The sequence below is a fragment of the Lampris incognitus genome, chromosome 16 (genome assembly GCF_029633865.1).
Source record: "Lampris incognitus isolate fLamInc1 chromosome 16, fLamInc1.hap2, whole genome shotgun sequence".
Lineage (NCBI taxonomy): Eukaryota > Metazoa > Chordata > Actinopteri > Lampriformes > Lampridae > Lampris > Lampris incognitus.
Genome location: NC_079226.1, coordinates 37,194,917 through 37,213,244, shown reverse-complemented (window position 1 = coordinate 37,213,244; position 18,328 = coordinate 37,194,917). Strand labels below are relative to the sequence as shown.

The following is an 18,328-nucleotide window of genomic DNA, read 5'->3' as shown; positions in this document are numbered from 1 at the left end:
ACCAAAGTAAAACAAATATTGTACTTTTGAAAGGATGTGATTTCCGCCTTGGTCTAAAGTTATTCTTCCGGTGACAAAGGTCAGCTTCGTGGTTGCGCGAAGGGGCAAGGAGCCACAGAACTTGACGGAGCAACGACCCAAAATCATGGTTAGTAAGTGTTGGTTTAACGTCGATGGTGTTAATTTTGTGTATGTTTTTCGAAATTCGTATGGTGTCGAAGCCTGGCAGAAGTTTATTTAAGCAACACAACACGTGTAACGCTTTGATAGCGCTGCGAGCTTTCCGCCAGCGTTAGCATACCATGCTAGTCCGCCACAGCAACTGGGAGCAGCGAGACAGACTTCGCCATAAACAGTCGGGCTAAAGCGTCAATAGGTGCTGGGCTTCTAACACAGATACAGTATGTGCTGGTGTTCACATGGACAACAGTAGCGTGCAGCCTGACTATCAATAATGTATGCGTTAAACAATGTATACGTTAAACTGGATAGGCTTAACGAGGTGGCACGCATGATCTCATATCGCCGTGATGTTGTTCCCACGACATCATAATTAATGTTGCTCCAGGACCATCGCGTTGCTGTGCACATTTGTGATATTGGGCTATACAAATAAAATTGACTTGACTTGTGCTGTCGTGCCTTTGCGACACGGGGAAAGAGACCTGAAAATATCAAAGCTAACCTAACATAACCTCGGGCAGGCGACAGGCATGGGCGCAAGTGCATGAATACTGGGATGGCGTCCAGCGCTTTACCTGTGACCCCGTCCATAGGGTTAGTGGTTATGTCAGGAAGGGCAGCCGACGTAACATTTTGCCAGGTCAGTACGCAGATTGACAAAACCATACCGGATCGGTCGAGGCCCGGGTCGACAGCGGCCGCCATTTGTGCTGTGCCCTCACAGAGTAATGGAAACTGTAAAAGCTGCTGTGGTGAGTGACCCATGAGAAACAGAACAAGCCGAAAGAAGAAACCTAACATAACCTCAACCTCAGTCTAACCAAAACCATAACCTAACACTTACCTTACCCTAACCCAGCGTTTCCCAACCCAGTCCTCAAGGACCCCCTATCCTGCAGATTTTCATTGTAGCCCTGCTTGTAATTACTCAAGCAATCATCTCACAGCACTTAATTATGCAAAGTGTGCAACATCTGACATAATCCATTGCTGATTGGTTGAATAACTACAAACAGGTACCTATTCAGGGTTGCAAAGAAAATCTACAGGATAGGGGTTCCTTGAGGACTGGGTTGGGAAACACTGCCCTAACCGATAGCTAACCCACAACCTAATCCAGAGTCGCCAAGGTAAGACAGCACAACAGCATGATTGGTCAGTTGCAGTGATGGTCCTGGAGCAACATTTATTATGAGGTCGTAGGAACAAAACCCGCATGGCAATATCAGAGACTCCAGCTGACACATGGAATGACATGTTCTCCGCTGCAAAGTCTTAAAGTATGTAGTTCAGCAATGGGTCAAGATCACTATGCATTATAGTCCTGATTTATATTCTAATATAATGTATGTAATCATATTACAATTTGGTGACTTAACTTTATGATGCCACCGATAATGATGGAATTCGAGCTGAATGGAAGAAACGAAAGACTGAAGATCAGAGTTCGACTATGCTACTACTCACACGGTTTTTGTAATATGTGTTGATATTTCAGTCCCACACCATCCTATTGGTGCAGCCCACTAAGAGGCCGGAGGGAAGGACGTATGCCGACTATGAATCCGTGAATGAGTGTATGGAAGGTAAATGCATGTTTAGCTGCTTGCTGTTAACTCCTTTGTATAAAGGAAACATCAGCATGCTCTTGGACTCTGTGTTCAGTGACATTTTGTTCAGCACAAGCTGAAATGTAAATTTTGAGCACTCAAGTATTTCATCTTTACATAAATATGATATCTTGGTATTTTCCTGATTAACGGAAACTCGGATAAGCTACCCGAGTTTCGTCAATATCAATTATACTTGGGTTCATATACACGTGGTAGTATTTACAATATTCATGCTTATTCACTAACATAGGGATATTCTAAGAAGAATGTTAATACTACTACTTCTCCACAGGGATCATTAAAGTTTCATCTAAGGTAACCTAACACTTTCATCAGGACCTATCATATAATTGGGAATATACTTTGAATATAAACATACTCATGAACAAAAAAGTGATATGCCCAATTATATTGTTTTAATTTGTTATAAGGGTCCTGGGAGTGTGGGTGAAAAGTTTACTTGACGAAGGTTTGTAATATTCAAGGATCAGTATTCACATGACCTTTCATCAAAGGCATGTAGCTGACACGTCCATCGAGAGCAATTTACAATAAAATCAACGACTATGCTTAACTTCCTAAATCACCAACATTACTATTAGTTAACAGTAAGGAGTACAAGAGTAGAGTGTCCAGAGTAGAGCTTTTCCATGCGTCATTAATGATGTTATTGATTTGTATTGTTTTGTTGTTTTTGTTTTTTGTTTTTGCCATTTGATTGTTAGCTTGGTTGAAATGTACTGATTAGCAAGATACAAAAGTAATTTCTCTTGTGTTTTTTGCACAGGCGTATGTAAGATGTATGAGGAGCACCTGAAGAGAATGAACCCCAACAGTCCTTCAATAACATACGACATCAGCCAGCTGTTTGACTTCATCGATGACCTGGCAGACCTCAGCTGTTTGGTGTAAGCATGCAATTAAAGTTGGCGTCAGTGAGGGGAAATGTACAATAGTAATAGAAGTAAAATGTAATACAATCCAGCCTGAGGGTAATCTGCATTAGTGGAGTCAATTGTATGGTCTCCACCATGATGCAGATATACATTCTGAGTTATGGGGTGTATGTAATGATGTTGTGAAGATCAGATTCCCTCCTCTAATGGACTCCCTGAGTGGTGCAGTGACAGTAGAGGATGAACTGTAATGGTTTAAGTGAATTAATCCAATAGTCCTCTTGTTCTATTGTTGCACAAAGCCATTTATGAGCAAAGACAATTCAGGTTCTGTTAAGTTCTCTGAGGTCTGCTCTCATTTAGAAATATATATTTTTAATATTTTATGAGGACATGTGAGAGAGATCTTATTGTGATTTATGTGTGACCTTAATGGAATTTAGCGTCTTGTTCCAGGATCTTATACATTGTTTAAAAATATTTTTTTTTCTGTTTATGTAAAGATAGAACGAGTAGGATTTGTCGGTTGAGGTTTGTAAACGCAACATTCAAAGTTTGCCCCTCCCCTGCTCAACGTCACCAGAAGGACACGCCCCCTGACTGCAGTGTCCAGAACACATCCCAGTGCACAGGCCAACTCTGCGTCGCTCTTCATCCCCATCTTCTCCTTCAGTGCTCGCCAGCGGGTGAAAGCCAATCCCAGATTCACTCTCGTTTTTGAACGAGCTTTGTCCGCTTGGTGTTTCGCCTCACTGTATTTGCATCTTTTCGGCGCTGTGTCCGCCATTGTCGTAGCTTCCTCTTGGAGGCATGCTTACGATCTTGATCTGGCACCTGGTCGCTGCGTTTTTATAGACTCCCGCTACTCAAAGGTCAAAAGGCCTAAAGAAAGTCCAAAAAAAGGTCAACGGTCAAAAGGCTGCCCAGAAACGTCCTGTACACAGCAAACTAAGACAAATAAGAAAATACAGGCAGAGGACAGGGTCTCTGCAGATACAGACATTGCCACACACATCTAATGGGTCATAAGTGATGACTGAGAGGGATTATTTTTGTATACATTGATTTTTAGGAAATCTTACTTGTTCTACCTTTATGGTACAAGCTTTGGCTGGAGCAGCCTAGTTGGCCAATTGCATAAATAATGAGCAGATTTAACTGTCATGAAAGGATTTTGTTTGTGTTACCTCTGTTTGAGTGGTGGGAATATGAATGAATCTGTGCCCTAGTGAATGTGATATTAGTGCAATCACAGTTTGATTTATTACTCTATTCATGGAGGTTTTTGAAGAACCAAAATCATCACTATTGTGATGTTGAATTTTCCCGTTGTCGAGGCGTTAACGTTGCAAGAACTTTGCACAGAGATGGCACAAGATTCCATATGTTGGTGGAGAGATCATCTTGGATAAAGTCTGTCACAAAAAGTACTGAAGTACTGACAAGTTGATATCTTTTCAGAAATGTTGCATTGTCAAGTGTTCTCAAAATGTCTTCCCTGCCACCGAATGTACCTACATGTCCCTGTCACAACATCTGCTGGGATATTTATCGGGTTGGGGCACCTCCTGAGTGCTCCAAATTACTGAAAGACTTTCACTTCTTTGCTAGGAAAGGAAATTCACTCTTTCTCATAAAGTATGCATCACTCAGAGAATGTTTTGGGCAATTAAGTCAGATTTCCTACTCCGAGATGCTTAGTAACTGCTGGCCCAGGTCCCCGCATTGGGTGGAGTTAAGTGGAAGTAGCTAGAGGAGGTATCCAGTGGACGCATGGTCTAAGACTACTGAAGGCAAATTCATGAAGTCCTTAACTGTAGGCTTCACATTTATGACATGGTGTGTCCAAGGACAACCCAGAAATTACCTTGAAAATAACAGACTCTACATAGAGCTTCTGTAACTCACTGTAGCAATCAATTGAAAGCTCACCACGATTGGACCAACCAAATCAGATGTGGGAGTGCAGGAATGAGGAGACGGAGAGATTGGGTCAAGTCAATTCCGTTTACTCGCCACACAAAACAACACTGCTTAGAGTTTCTCAGGAAGTAAAACCATGTTTTCTGCAACCCAGCTGTTAGCTTGTTGCCACGAGAGATTGTGCTGTATCGATGTTTTTTGTGGCGAGTAAAAGGAATTGACTCGACTCGATCTCTCTGTCTCCTCATTCCTGCACTCCCACATTGGGAGTGCAGGAATGAGGAGCACCTCAACTGGCTCCTTTCGACGTAAAGGAGCCAGTTGAGGTGGTTCGGGCATCTGATTAGGATGCCTCCTGGATGCCTTCCTTTGGAGGTTTGATTTGATATACTTTATTAACCCATCCTATCTGCGTAGCGAGGAGCAGTGGGCAGCCGCCGTGCAGCACCCGGGGACCAACTCCAGTTCGTCTTGCCATGCCTCCGTCAAGGGCACAGACAAGAGTATTAACCCTAACATGCATGTCTTTTTGATGGTGGGGGAAACCGGAGCACCTGGAGGAAATCCACCGCAGACACAGGGAGAACATGCAAACTCCACACAGAGGATGACCCCTCAAGGTTGGACAACCCCGGGGTTCAAACTCGTGCACAGTTTTCCGGGCACATCAAACTGGGAGGAGACCCCGGGGTAGACCCAGAACTCGCTGGAGGGACTACATGTCCAATCTGGCCTGGGAATGCCTTGGGATCCCCCAGTAGGTGCTGCAGGGTGTTGCTGGGGACAGGGACGACTGGCGTGCCCTACTTAGCTTGCTGCCTCCGTGACCCAACCCCGGAGAAGCAGCTGATGATGAGATGAGATGATAATAGACTCAATAGGAACAGAACAAGTCAGAATTCATGCACACAATGCTACTTTATGTTATGTGTGCAGATGAGACTCCCAGTGTGTAAACATGACATCCAGATCTAGTCTTACGTGGGCACGGACGTTTCAGTCAAGTAGCGATTCGCTGAAAACCCGGGTTCTAGCCAAAATGAGGATGAGGTTTTTCATAAAAGTCATAGATCCAAGTTACTCATGCATGAAAAGCACAAAGTGCACTGGAGTGTTTCAGTCAAATGGGAGTTGTTTTCAAGTGTGGCTTGCCAAAAGCACAAAAAAAGGACACTCGTCTGCCTTATAAAGTGACATGGAAAATGAACATGGCTCTTCCTTCTGGGTCTACAGGTATCGTGCTGACACGCAGACGTACCAACCGTACAACAAAGACTGGATCAAAGAGAAGATCTACGTTCTGCTTCGCCGTCAGGCCCAGCAGGCGGGGAAATGAAGCCGCTGCAGCCTGCGGTGCATGAGGGCCGGGTGGTGGAGGGAGGACCTGGTTATGGAATGGACAAGGGCTGAACCATGTTATGGAGGCCAAGTGTTTCCTCTTTGTACGTTTTCAAGAAAAGTTTCCTTTGTTACTTGTTTTCTATGATGGGATGGGGTTGTTTTTTTTTGTAATAACGTTGTCCACTAATAAAGGTTTGGCTTTGCTTTAAATACAGACGTATTGTGATGAGAAAAGAAATTGCTTTATGTGTCGCAGAAGGGGCCCCGTAGATTTTTTTATTATCCCGTCTTTAAAAGGTTTCTCTTTCTCGCAACCCTTCCTCTCACAATCAGTAGTCTTCTTCATGGAAGGTTGTGTGCAAGGCATGATTAGTCGTATTGCGCTGATCTCGGACAAACAATGCGCTCCTTTCGCAATTCACCCCCCCCCCCCCCGTTCAATACCGGGGCCGGATAGTACGTCCTGAGGCATCGATTTCCTCTTAAATCGCGGCTCGGATGTGTAAACTCGACTGTCTCTGACGGGTCATCGATTTCGCTTTTTTGTTAAATCCGGACTGTAATAATACGACGAACCCCGGCGCCGTGTAATGCGGGTGGAGAGGCTAATGCGGGTGGAGAAGCTAACGCGGAGCTGGCCCGTGCATGAAGCCGCACGTCGTCAGAAGTGAAGCGGGGACGTGTGAAGGAAGCGTGTGTGTGTGTGTGCGCGCGCGCGTGTGTGTGCGCGCGCGCGCCCCGGCTCCTCCGCCGCTCTCCACCTTTGTGTTGTGATCGGCCCCTCAGTCTGTTTCTCACACACCCCCCTACACGCACGCACATACACACGCCACCCCTCCTCCTCCTCCTCCTCCTCCTCCTCTTAGCATCTGAAAAGACCGCTGAGTGAGAATCGATGGCGCAGAGGCCCGCTTGACAGGACAATAAAACACAAAGAAGGGGTGAGTTTTTTTTTTTTTTTTTTTTTAAAGCTTGAATTGGGGAATTACTCTAATGGCAGAATGATGAGGGACGGCTCGGGGCGGCTGGACGGACGGCTCCTGATATTGGTTTTTTTTTTGTGTTTTTTTTTTTTTGTTTTGTTTTTTTTACACAGGCGTCTTTTGTTACTGCGAGATGATTCACGGCAGCAGCGGCAGGCAGCGGGCGTATAAGCGATCTAGTCCCCCTGTAGAAAATAAACCCCAAGGAGACGCACCCAGCAGCCCTCACCCGAGCGCCGCTCGGGGAGCATTATTTTTAGACGAGCACACATTTCACCTGACGTAACCTACATTTTGGGAGGCGTGCATCCCCGTATCCGGAGCCCGTTATGGAGAGCGGATATCATGCGCCTTGCCCGCCGCCTGCCGCCGCCGCAGCGTTTCGCTGACGGCCGTCCGCCTGTCTCAACGCTGGGCGATGCGGTACCCTGAGGGTGTTAATGCGGTGGTCGTGCTGTAAACACACACACACACACACACACACACACACACACACAAAGAAAATGTCAGCGGAGGACGGCGAGGGGAGTTTTGTCCCTTTCTAGGATCCTCCCCTGAAACCCGGAGGAGGGAGACGCTGATGTCTGTGGCGGAGGCTGTAAAGCGCGAGCGTTCCGCCTTCTCGAGCGGACGCAGCAGGCGGCCGGGCCCGTCTGTTTACACCCGGGGCTCCCCGGTCTCGAACCCGCGGTGCCAATGCCAAAGCCGCAACAATAGCTCCCGGGTTAGTTTCCGAGAACGTCTGGCGACGACCGGCGCGCGAGTAGTCTCACGCACGTCTCCGGTGATGGGGGAAAAAGACTTAAAATTCCTGCTCGAGTCGCTGTCTCCACCACACCCCCACCCTGCAGCCGCTCCGCCCCGATCAGCCGGAGGGGACGTGATGAATCCTGTATTGACTATAACCAAACAAAAAAAATGCACTTTTGTTGACTCTTGATAACTTCAACTGACCCCCTCCTCGACGCGTGGCTTTGTGCCCCCCACCCCCACCCCATCCTCATCCCCACATCCAGACCTCTCCCAACAGCTTCCCACGCTGCAGAGACACCGTGATGCCCCGGCACAGAGTCGCCCCCTGTGCGCCCCGCCGCCCCGGCCTGGCGTTCATCCATCCGCAGCACCTGAGCCGCAGCCAACACCTCCCATGAGGCCGCCGCCAGCTCTCAGCCTGACCCGATCTGTATGGGGCCCTTTACATACGAAGTAGGTTCTGTTCGTGGCCCGGTCCAAGCCTCGGCACATGGCACAGGCGACGACAAAAAAGTGAGATCGTTTGATAGCTGTTGTTCGGTCGAATTTGAGCGAGAGATGGGTGAAGAGCTGCAGCTGCTTAATCCTAACTATGAGTAGACTGAGTTGATGAATGGGTGGGTGGGTGGGTTGATGTCCCATGGTTACATACATTGCTAAGTGCTGTGCATGACTGTGCCTTATTTAACATCTATCTCTCAGCTGACATGGAGGATGAAGATGGGACTTGCCTACTTGACGTTTTATGGTGAGTCTCTCTCCTACCTAACGCACCAGTTGAGGTTATTATCCAGTCACAGCTGGATATGTCTATTATCCCGTAGCTCAGTGGTTCTCATGCTGGTCGTTGTCTGTTCTGCAAGGTAGTTTAATTAATTTCACCTGTTGTTGCACGTTATTCCAGCCTCCCATCAGAGAGGCTTTAGACCTGGGACAACAGGTACATATACTTTACCCCTTGCAGAATAGAAAACCAGCAGTACTGGTGGTACATGAAGACCACAGTGAGAACCACAGGCCGTAGATTATTAAGGTGGTACTTTCATTCTAAGTGAGCAGGTGTGCTTATCAAGGGCAAAACAATAGACACACACAAGGGAAAGGTATAGTCCCTCAGCCATACTGTGTTCTTTACCGTCCCTTTGATTGGAGTGGAGGTCATTTGTACCAGTTGTGTTGATATGTACCATGATGCCAACGTCGGGCACCGGTGGAGATTTCCTGTGTGATTCCTGTGCTGTGTGATTAAACCGATTCTGTTAACAACCTCATCCCACTTGTTTTCCTTCACAGTGACCCCCAAGCCCTGAATGACTTCCTTCATGGGACCAATGAGGTAAAACCAAAACAAAAATACAGTTTCTGAATTAAAAACCGCGGGTGTAGATGATACAGTCAAGCAGGAAACATTTCTTGCCTTTGTGGGACTGACGGAGAGCTGTCGTGTTCATTTCATCACATTTACACCTCGCTTGTTAGTCGCTGCGCCTATGCCATCCCAGCCTTTTTAAAAAAAACCCTACATTTTTGGTTTCAACCCACCAGCTGCAGACAGACGACCTGCTCATTACCTCCTCCTCGGGGGAGCCCTCTCTCTTCCCAGATGCCCCGGTGAGTGATTGGATCCACAGCCTGCAGCTTTTCCCCACAAAAAAATGTTTTCCTTTTATCTGACTGTGCCTGTAAACGCTTTGGGTTAATTCCCTCTGATCAAGACAATTTACCTTCCCCCTCCTTCTCTTCGTTTTTATTGCTTACCCGCTCTCTCTCATTCTCTGGCTGTCACTGCCTTTCTCTCTGCGCCTCCTCCAGAGCCCCGTCTCTCTGCTGGAAGATGACAGAGACTCCCCGGACACTCCCCCGCCGGGGTGTGTGGACCTCTCCTTCCTCGAGGAGGCCCTTCTGTCGTCACCGGAGGGAGGCGAGGACTCAGAGGTGGCTTCGGGGGCTCCTGTGGAAACAGGATGCAAGGGTAAGGACGTGGGAGAGGGGGAAAAGGAGGCAGAAGAGGAGGTGGCGTGTGATATCCTTCAGCAGAGCCTCCAGGAAGCGGACATCACTGAGCAGACCATGGCGCTAGAAGCAGGTCTTGCGCAACCTAGCGACGCCCTTTCTCTTTATCCTCCAGCTCCTCTTGTCTCCCCGCCTGCTGTCCCATTCCTTCCCAAACCAGTGACTTTACCCGTCACGCCAGCACTGCCCAGGGACACACAGACCGCGGTGGAGCCTCCCCAGCCCTCTCTCCTGGCTGTAGGTCCTGGGTGCCCTTCCCTCAAACCTGCCGCCCCTCCACAGCTGATGGGACTCCTACCCGGGAACGTGTTCCCTGCTCCTTCCCCAGAGACCTCCTTCTCTCTGAGCCCAGCCCAAGGCTCCAGTATGATCATTCACAAGGCCATGCCTAGCCTGACCGGTCGCCCTCTCATCGCCCCCACCCTGAGGGCAACAGCAGCAGCGCCAGGCATCGTCCTGCAGCGAGCCCCTCTTCCCATCCAACCCAAACTGCCCATCAGCATTCAGCCCAGACTGGTGCAAATAAGTCCCAAGCTGTCTGGGCAGAAACCCTCTCCGGGTCTTGCGTTTGTCCCTGGGAACCCCTCGCCAAATATTTTACTCTCCCCGCCTCCAGGCCCAAAGCCTCTACAGCAGCAGCAGCAGCCACAGACTACGCAGCAGCTCCCCAAGCCTGTCAGCCTGCAGTTGGTTAACCAGGGCGGCTCTTTCGTGTTACAGCCTCAGGGACTCTTCCAAGGTCAAAACCAGTTCCTTCTTCCAGGCCAGTGCCCTGTGACTATCTCCCAGCCTGTCAACGCAGCCCAACCGCTGCTCACCCCTGGCCGCCAGGGGCCCTTGGTCCACGGGGTGACCCCCTCCACCCGGCAGCTCGTCGATGGCTCTCAGATCCTAACTGTTCCACACCGACAGCTCAACTTCAGCCCCGTCTTTACCACCCCCACTGGGCAGCTAGCGCTCCGCCAGGCCACTGTGCTTTCAGGACCTCTGCAGCTACAATCGGCGCCCCCTACTGTCTTCCAGATGCCTGCGCAGCTGGCGGGGACCTATACTCCGGGAGGGCAGGGGCAAAGCGCCACCCTGGTCCATGGTCCTGCCTTAGGGAACCACATCACTTTGATCAACAGTTCTGGTGTGCTGCCCTCTGACCTGACCTCCATCTCCATTGTTAATGCCCCCCCTATGGTACAGGGACTGCCTTTTGCTGCCCAGGCCCCAGGACCTCAGGCTGGAGTGACAGAGGGTCAGTTAAACCTCCAGCAGGCCTCTGTGGTGCTACTGCCTGAGAGAGCGGCCCCCGAAGAGAGGAGCAGCTCTGAAGAGACTTTTCACCAACTTCCACAGGTGAGATGCAGCAGCTGGGGTCTCAAAAGATAGACTACATGAATTTACTCAGTTGACATGTGGATAGATTTCTGTCTTCAGCTAGATATCTATTCAAAGATGGAGGTAAAAACCCATATTTCTTTGGTTCAACACAGTCCTTATTTATCCTCTCCACTGTAGCTAGGCTATCATTTCTTATTCAAAGTCTCAACAAAATGGAGAAAGGGAGCTTATGCAATATATAAATTAAGTTTAGTGACAAAGCATGGCTCACAGAGAAAATAATTCTTTTATGTGGCACATCTTTAATAGATGGCACAAAGAGACAAGGTACTAAGCGCACAACGCGTTTCTATCAAAACGGTCATCAGGCAGCACACTGGACTGAATACTCTAACCTACACATATAGGCAAACAAACAGGTGTATTTCATTAGGGCAAGGAAACCTAGAGCTCGGTATTATAGTCACCTCATCTTGGATTGTAAGCCACCTTCTCTATGGCCCAGAAGCACTCATCCACTATGTGGTTTGTCCAAGTTGAAATTCACCATCATTCCGTTTGATAAAACTTAGGGTGGCATGGCTCAGGAGGTGGAGCGGGTCGTCTAGTAATCGGAAGGTCGCTGGTTCGGTCCCCGGCTCTTGCGGAGATCGCGTCGAAGTGTCCTTGAGCAAGACACTGAACCCTTAACTGCTCCTGATGAGCAGGGTGGTGCCTTGCATAGCGGCCTTCCCCATCAGCGTGAATGTGAGGTGTACACTGTAAAGCACTTTGAGTGGTCGGTAGACGAGACAAGCACTGTATAAAATGCAGTCCATTTACCGTTTCTGAAATTGTAAGGTTGCCACACCCTAGCTAACTTCATCTGCTTGTTTGCCTTATGTGTTAGTTGTATTCATTCCCGTGCACAGCCTGATGAAGACCATTTTGGTTGAGCTACATCGCGTGCCTAGTAGCTCACCTTTTTTTTATCCTATACCAGGCATGCCACATATATGACGGATTTCTTCTGTGACCTTTACTTCATCATTAAACTTCACTTGTACATTGAAAAGCAGAACCCCTTTTTCCATTTTGTGGTATTTTTGCCTTGGAGCCTTGCCTTTTTATCTCCCCACACCTGGATGTGATTCACAAACTCAAAATAGTGTTCATGTGATACATCTGTCCTGCATGAAATACTTCTGGCAAAAAAACTATAAGCAGTAATTTTACCTGCTTGTTTGTAGAAGTAGCAGGGTTTACTGCATCAGGATGATCCAGATAGTGTCGGTTGAGTGTCCATCACTGAAAAGTACATTTTAGTTATTTTCTAATGCTTCACTGTGGGTTTTTTTTTTAACTCTCTGGCACTCTTTCTGTTTCCCTTAGTATTTGTAAATACTTATTGATCCAGACGTGAGCTCTTTGCTAATCCCTCCCTATAGTCCTATGGGCATGTTCTTCAGCATGTCTCCATGCAGCCCACTGCGGCAGGGCTGCGCTCCCCTTCTCCCCCTGTGCTGACGGTCCCACAGCCCCCCTCAGAACCCCCCTTGGTTCCCGACCCAGCTGCGGAACTACCCAAACTCCTGGTGCCCCAGGCAGACCTGACCCAAGCAATGGAGGAGGGGACTCACCCCGTGGCTCAGAACCAAGACTTTATGCATCTGCAACAGGTTTGAGTATCGGCAAACTCTTCAACATTTGCAATAAGACTTCACACTTGGCTACAGACATGGATTCTGATCGTGAGATTGTATTGGGATCGAGGAAGAAGAAGCATAAGATGCAGCTATAAAGGACGACGAACCGAAAGGGGAATCCCCCAAACTAGTCCCGGATCTAGTTAGTGATGTATCTAGGGCAAGTTAACAACAGGGTGTACATGTAATGCATCTATATTTATACACAATCCACGGACAGCAAGTAAATGAAAACAAAGCTTAACCAGCAGATACAACCAGGAAACGCGTAGAGCTTTGGCAGGCGTCTCGGGCAGTAGGATGCCTGTTAAAAAAACAACATGTGTGGATGAAAAACAAGAAAGGGGGACGTCCGGGTAGCATAGCGGTCTATTCCGTTGCCTACCAACACGGGGATCGGCGGTTCGAATCCCCGTGTTGCCTCCGGCTTGGTCAGGCGTCCCTACAGACACAATTGGCCGTGTCTGCAGGTGGGAAGCCGGATGTGGGAATGTGTCCTGGTCGCTGCACTAGCGCCTCCTCTGGTCGGTCGGGGCGCCTGTTCCGGGGGAAAGGGGGGGAATAGCGTGATCCTCCCACGCGCTACGTCCCCCTGGTGAAACGCCTCACTGTCAGGTGAAAAGAAGCGGCTGGCTACTCCACATGTATCGGAGGAGGCATGTGGTAGTCTGCAGCCCTCCCCGGATCGGCAGAGGGGGTGGAGCAGCGACCGGGACAGTTCAGAAGAGTGGGGTAATTGACCAGATACAATTGGGAGAAAAGGGGGGGGGGGTCTGCCATTTGTCAAAAGAAAGAAATCTGATATGAATGTGCTTGCTGGACACAAGTGTTAAGGTCAGGCTTAATTGTAATCCATCTGAATCACATCTAGATACAACCTGGATATGACATGTATTTATATACCAGGTGTAAAGAGAGTCCAAGAGCCAAAATGCTTTGCTAAATTAGCAATTTGTTGATGAAGTGCCGCATTGCTGATGCAGATGCGACATTAACAGTGGTTATTTTTTGTGATGTAGCTGCATTTGTGTGACTGTTTGTTTTTCCCTATGGCTTGTTAAACGTTTTATCAAGTAACTAAATGCCCAGAATGATTTGAGACATCCCAATGTTGCTGTTAAAATGTTGTCTGGGCAGTAAGGATGGTCATCAGAATGGTTGTATTTTTTTAGTTACCGTCTGTTTTCTTTCCAAATAATTTGTATTGCAGCAAGCACTTAGTTCTCCTCTTAAACCATCTGAGCTCCTGGCGGGAGCTCTGCCAGTAGTGCCCGTGGAAACCCTCGCCTCACCCGTCGGAGAGATGAACGAGGGAGCGACTCGGCCGCAGACGCACGCCGTCGTTGGCCAGGCCGACGCGCTGGCTGCGATGGCGGACCAATGCGTAGAGGCATCCCCGCCCCCTTCGGAGCCTGAGGATGCTCCCCTTCTGTGCTCCTCCCGTCAGATTCAGGACAGGGGAAGCACGGCTTCGGCTGGTTTCTCCACACCTGGACCAGAGAGTGTGGTGGAGGCCTTGACCCCCCAGCCTCTGCTCCATCATCATCAGCAAGCCCAGGTCCAACCGTCCGTCTTTAGTGGCTCCTACCCGCCTCCCGTCAGCATCCCGGTGCCTCGGCAGCAGCCTGAGCCTCTCACCGTGTCTGCCAGCCTCTTTGACGGAGGAGAAGAGGAAGCTGTCCAACAGCACACGCAAAGCAGTGAGTTCAGCCAGCCAGCAGATAAATCCCAGAATGTCAAGAAATGTAACTGCATTTGTATGATTTTTTTTTCTTTCTTTCCCTGTGGCTTGTCAAATGTTTTATCCTCCCTCATGAGTAAACTTGGGTTTCATTCATGAATCGTTCCTACCTTCATATTTGTTCTTACACACCCATGGTATTCCCCCCCCCCTTTTCTCCCCAATTGTACATGGCCAATTACCCCACTCTTCCCAGCCGTCCCAGTCTCTGCGCCACCCCCTCTGCCGATCCGGGGGAGGGCTGCAGACTACCACATGCCTCCTCTGATACACGTGGAGTCAGCAGCTGTTTCTTTTCACCTGACAGTGAGGCGTTTCACCAGGGGGACATAGCATGTGGGAGGATCACGCTAGTCCCCCCAGTTCCCCCCCTCCGAACAGGCGCCCCGACCGACCAGAGGAGGCGCTAGTGCAGCGACCAGGACACACACCCATATCCGGCTTCCCACCCGCAGACACGGCCAATTGTGTCTGTAGGGATGCCCGACCAAGCCGGAGGTAACACGAGGATTCGAACCAGCAATCCCTGTGTTGGTAGGCAATGGGATAGACCGCCACGCCACCCATGGAACTTTTTAGCCCTGAAGTTTGTCTCAGAGACCAGTGTAGAACCTGGATAACCCCTGAATTTAGCCACCAGTTGGCTAACACTGATGTCTTTGCAAGTCTAGGTGGTTGCTTGTTGCAAGAGGTAGACAATAGATGTTAGGGGGAAGGAATTACAAATAACCATCAGGCTTTGCTGCTGACTGTCAGACAGTCTTGAGAGCTAAAAAAAATCCATGGGTGTGTGAGAACAAATTTGTACATATTAACGATTGATGAATGAGGCCCAATGTTTGTGTTAACTGCTGTAACACGGGGCGCCTCCATAGCCACATTGTTGGAGCGCGTACCACGAGGTCACGGCCGTCGCCGGTTCAAGTCCAGCCGGCAACTTTTGTTGCATATCCCCTTTCTCTCTCTGTCTCTCTCGCTCTCTCTCTCCCCCCATTTCCTGTCTGCTTCCACTATCATTATCTGATGGAATTCATAAAAAAATACCAAAAAAAAAGACCAAACTGCTGCAACACTTACCTTCACCCTCATCTTAATTATCCCCATCCTCATGGCCATTGTGACCATTATACTTTCTGTCACCTTCGTCATCCTTGTTTGTATTACTTGTACCTTTTCATCAGTAGCCATTGTTTTGACATCTGCTTTGCCATATTGTTTTACTGTGAAGCACCAACCAGCATTTTACATATTTAATTGCTGTATTACCTTCAACTGGTCCTGTCTCTTGTTTTAGCTATAGCTTGTTGAAATAACCCATTTCCCCCCAAGGGGATCATTTCATTTTCATGTCGTGTGTTACCTTTATCTTTATGTTATCCTATCTTCTCTCCAGAGCCAACAGCTGCCTTGGCTGTAGAGGGCAAGGTGTTTAGTCCCGATGTCCAACAGCCCTCTGCCACAGCCCTGGGTGTCCAGGACCAGAGGCCCTCGGCTCACAGGGAGCCATCTCAGGGGCCTCCCATCCGAATAAACCAGCAGACTGGCAACCGGGTGAGAGCACCGCATGTTATGTGGAGGACTAGGGTCAGTTAACCTCTTAACATGTTAATTCAAGAAATCTTTTAACTAAAGAGTTGTTTGCAGGTTTTTGTGTTATGAATTTCTTACTTTCTTACATCCACTTTGTAAAGTGCATATAAGAAAAACAGCAAATTATATTGCATATTGATTAATACTATATAGATGTTAATGATGATAATAAAATAATGTCATTGGTATAATCATCATTACTGACACTGAAGTCTCTACCATGAGTTGAGAATTATTTTTACTGACCGAATTAGAAAAGACCGGGCCCATATCCTATAACGGCAGCAACAACCTTTCGAATGGTCAGTTGGCTAAAGGCCAATGTGTGCTTTAGGAGTAAGATTACATGGCCACCAGTCTCCATCTTCTGATGTCACCAGTTATTTTACGTTTTGTCTTGATGCATGCTCAGTAATCCAGGTAAGAAAACCACAGAGAGGTGAATCGGTTCATCTGGACACAACTTTTATTGAGAGATATGTTCCATCACTCATCTAAGTTACATCTTCAGTCTAAGGCCACGTTTACACGACAATTGTCTTGATTAAAAAACAAAACGGGAAAGTTTTTCCCCTTGCGTTTTAAAAAAGTCCCCGCGTTCAGAGTGACGACATCGTTTTGGATACGATCCGCGTGTACACGGATCCGCGAAAAAACGACTGAAAACGCTGTAGTATGCATGCCAGGCCAGTAGTTGGCGGGGACACTTCGTCGTAGACAGCACTTCCGGTGGGCCCCGGTAACTCCACGCGCCTGCGCACAAACGCTTTCTTCTCAGGTCGGCGAGCGAACAGGACGATGGCTCGAAAAAAGGTAATTTTTGGGTCTGGACGGACGATGAAGTGGAGTTTCTACGCGTTGCTGGAGGAGCGTTAATAAACTTAACTAAGCATGTGCGAAGCGGAGCCGCGACTTCGCCGTTTTCACAGGATCCGGTTTGGCTAGTTTTGGGGTTGCGTTTTCAAAAGATTTCACCCGGGGACCATGGCTGTATTACAGTGGGAGCCGGATACGGCGCCACCGCTCAGCCTGGCAGCAGCCAGTTTTCCAAAAGTTTTCCACTCGCGGTGTGGCAGCGAAAGATCCCCTGCGGATTTTCCCCATAGACCACCGTTGTATTGTATGTTTTTAAGCCATAGGGTTTTAATCTTTTTTTTTTTTTAATTAAAAAGCCCAGAAAAATATTTTGTCCCTGCATGACGTCACGGCTGCCGCGTGTTTCGGGAACGAGGATCTTTGCTAGGCTAAACAAACGCTGTTCGGGTGAACAGTGAGAAACAAACAGAAGTGTAAATAATAACATTGTGTCCTATACTAGACTTTATCACATTAGTATAGCTATAAAATAATAACGAGGCAAGAGACGAGCGCCGTACGTTTTCAACTCCTTTCTTTTTATCTCACTTCTTCATCACCCTCAGCACCGTACTACACTCAGCAACAATCATTAGGCTACTGCGCCCTCTGGTGGCGTGGTGGTATTGCAATGCATGAACAATGAATGAAACCGACTACACAACACATTGAAAATGATCCATAACGGTAGCGCTGCACAGCTTTTTTTTAAAAAGGCAGGTAAGTCCCGTAGTAGTCTTATTATGCATCCACGAAGTCCGCTAGCTTAGTGTCAGAACCTGAACCCGGTTCGCTCGTTCTCGTAGCCTAGAGGCATGATGGGAGTAACACTACTGCGCATATTTTACTGCAATTTAACCCCCGGGATATTTTATTGTCCTATTTCATTTTAGCTTTATTTATCGTATTGTAACGTGCATGGATAAGAAGACACGCTGGCCGCTGACTTGCGAATCTGAACTTTTTAGTCTAGCGGTTAGCGATGTCTCCTGCGGTGCGGGCGATACGGGTTCGCTTCCCGGCCGCGGCAGCTCCTGTGGTTGCGTTGTCCCCCGAATTCGCTACAGTATCTCTTTTTAATTTACTATATCTGTTTCCTTGTTTCGTTCTCGTTGTCTTCGACATGTCTGATGTGTTGTTCTTAGCCTACTCTGTTGTTTTAGAGTATACTGGCTTTGCTGATGTGTTGGTATATTTGAAGTCTTGGGAAGAAAAAAACCCCTACTGCGCATATTCAGTGGGCCGGAAGGAACCCGGAAGCCAGAAACTTCTCCGGCCCGTATGCGCCAGGCGAGCAATTCTCATAGGAATGAATAGGCGCCATTTTTAGATCCGGCATCCTCTACTAATACGTCCATGTCTGGAACCCGGTTTCAAAAGTTTGCGTTTTCAGTCCGCCAAAACGCCGTTGTCGTGTGAACGA

At 48.2% G+C, this 18,328-nt stretch overlaps 2 protein-coding genes across 2 annotated transcripts in view; both read left to right on the top strand.

Annotated features, from left to right (window-relative positions):
- The first annotated feature begins 22 nt into the window (after window positions 1-22).
- Window positions 23-6,166, top strand: LOC130126806 (enhancer of rudimentary homolog). The gene is made up of 4 exons (XM_056296445.1): window positions 23-148; window positions 1,682-1,769; window positions 2,584-2,704; window positions 5,849-6,166. The coding sequence occupies exons 1-4, from the start codon at window positions 146-148 to the stop codon at window positions 5,949-5,951; spliced, it is 315 nt and encodes a 104-aa protein (XP_056152420.1). The 5' UTR covers window positions 23-145; the 3' UTR covers window positions 5,952-6,166.
- Window positions 6,167-8,399: 2,233 nt separating this feature from the next.
- Window positions 8,400-18,328, top strand: part of si:ch211-168d23.3 (BRD4-interacting chromatin-remodeling complex-associated protein) — a 28,872-nt gene continuing 18,943 nt past the window's right edge. Inside the window, exons 1-7 of the mRNA XM_056295446.1 lie at window positions 8,400-8,440; window positions 8,986-9,028; window positions 9,238-9,303; window positions 9,505-11,049; window positions 12,462-12,692; window positions 13,930-14,419; window positions 15,854-16,011. Of these exons, the coding sequence (XP_056151421.1) occupies window positions 8,400-8,440; window positions 8,986-9,028; window positions 9,238-9,303; window positions 9,505-11,049; window positions 12,462-12,692; window positions 13,930-14,419; window positions 15,854-16,011 (2,574 nt within the window). The remainder of the gene's footprint in view (window positions 8,441-8,985; window positions 9,029-9,237; window positions 9,304-9,504; window positions 11,050-12,461; window positions 12,693-13,929; window positions 14,420-15,853; window positions 16,012-18,328) is intronic.

Bases quoted from the DNA above. Each gene is read 5' to 3' on its own strand.
- LOC130126806 (XM_056296445.1), top strand. The intron at 1,770-2,583 runs GTAAATGCATGT...TTTTTTGCACAG, and splicing joins CGTGAATGAGTGTATGGAAG to GCGTATGTAAGATGTATGAG. The intron at 2,705-5,848 runs GTAAGCATGCAA...CTGGGTCTACAG, and splicing joins GCAGACCTCAGCTGTTTGGT to GTATCGTGCTGACACGCAGA.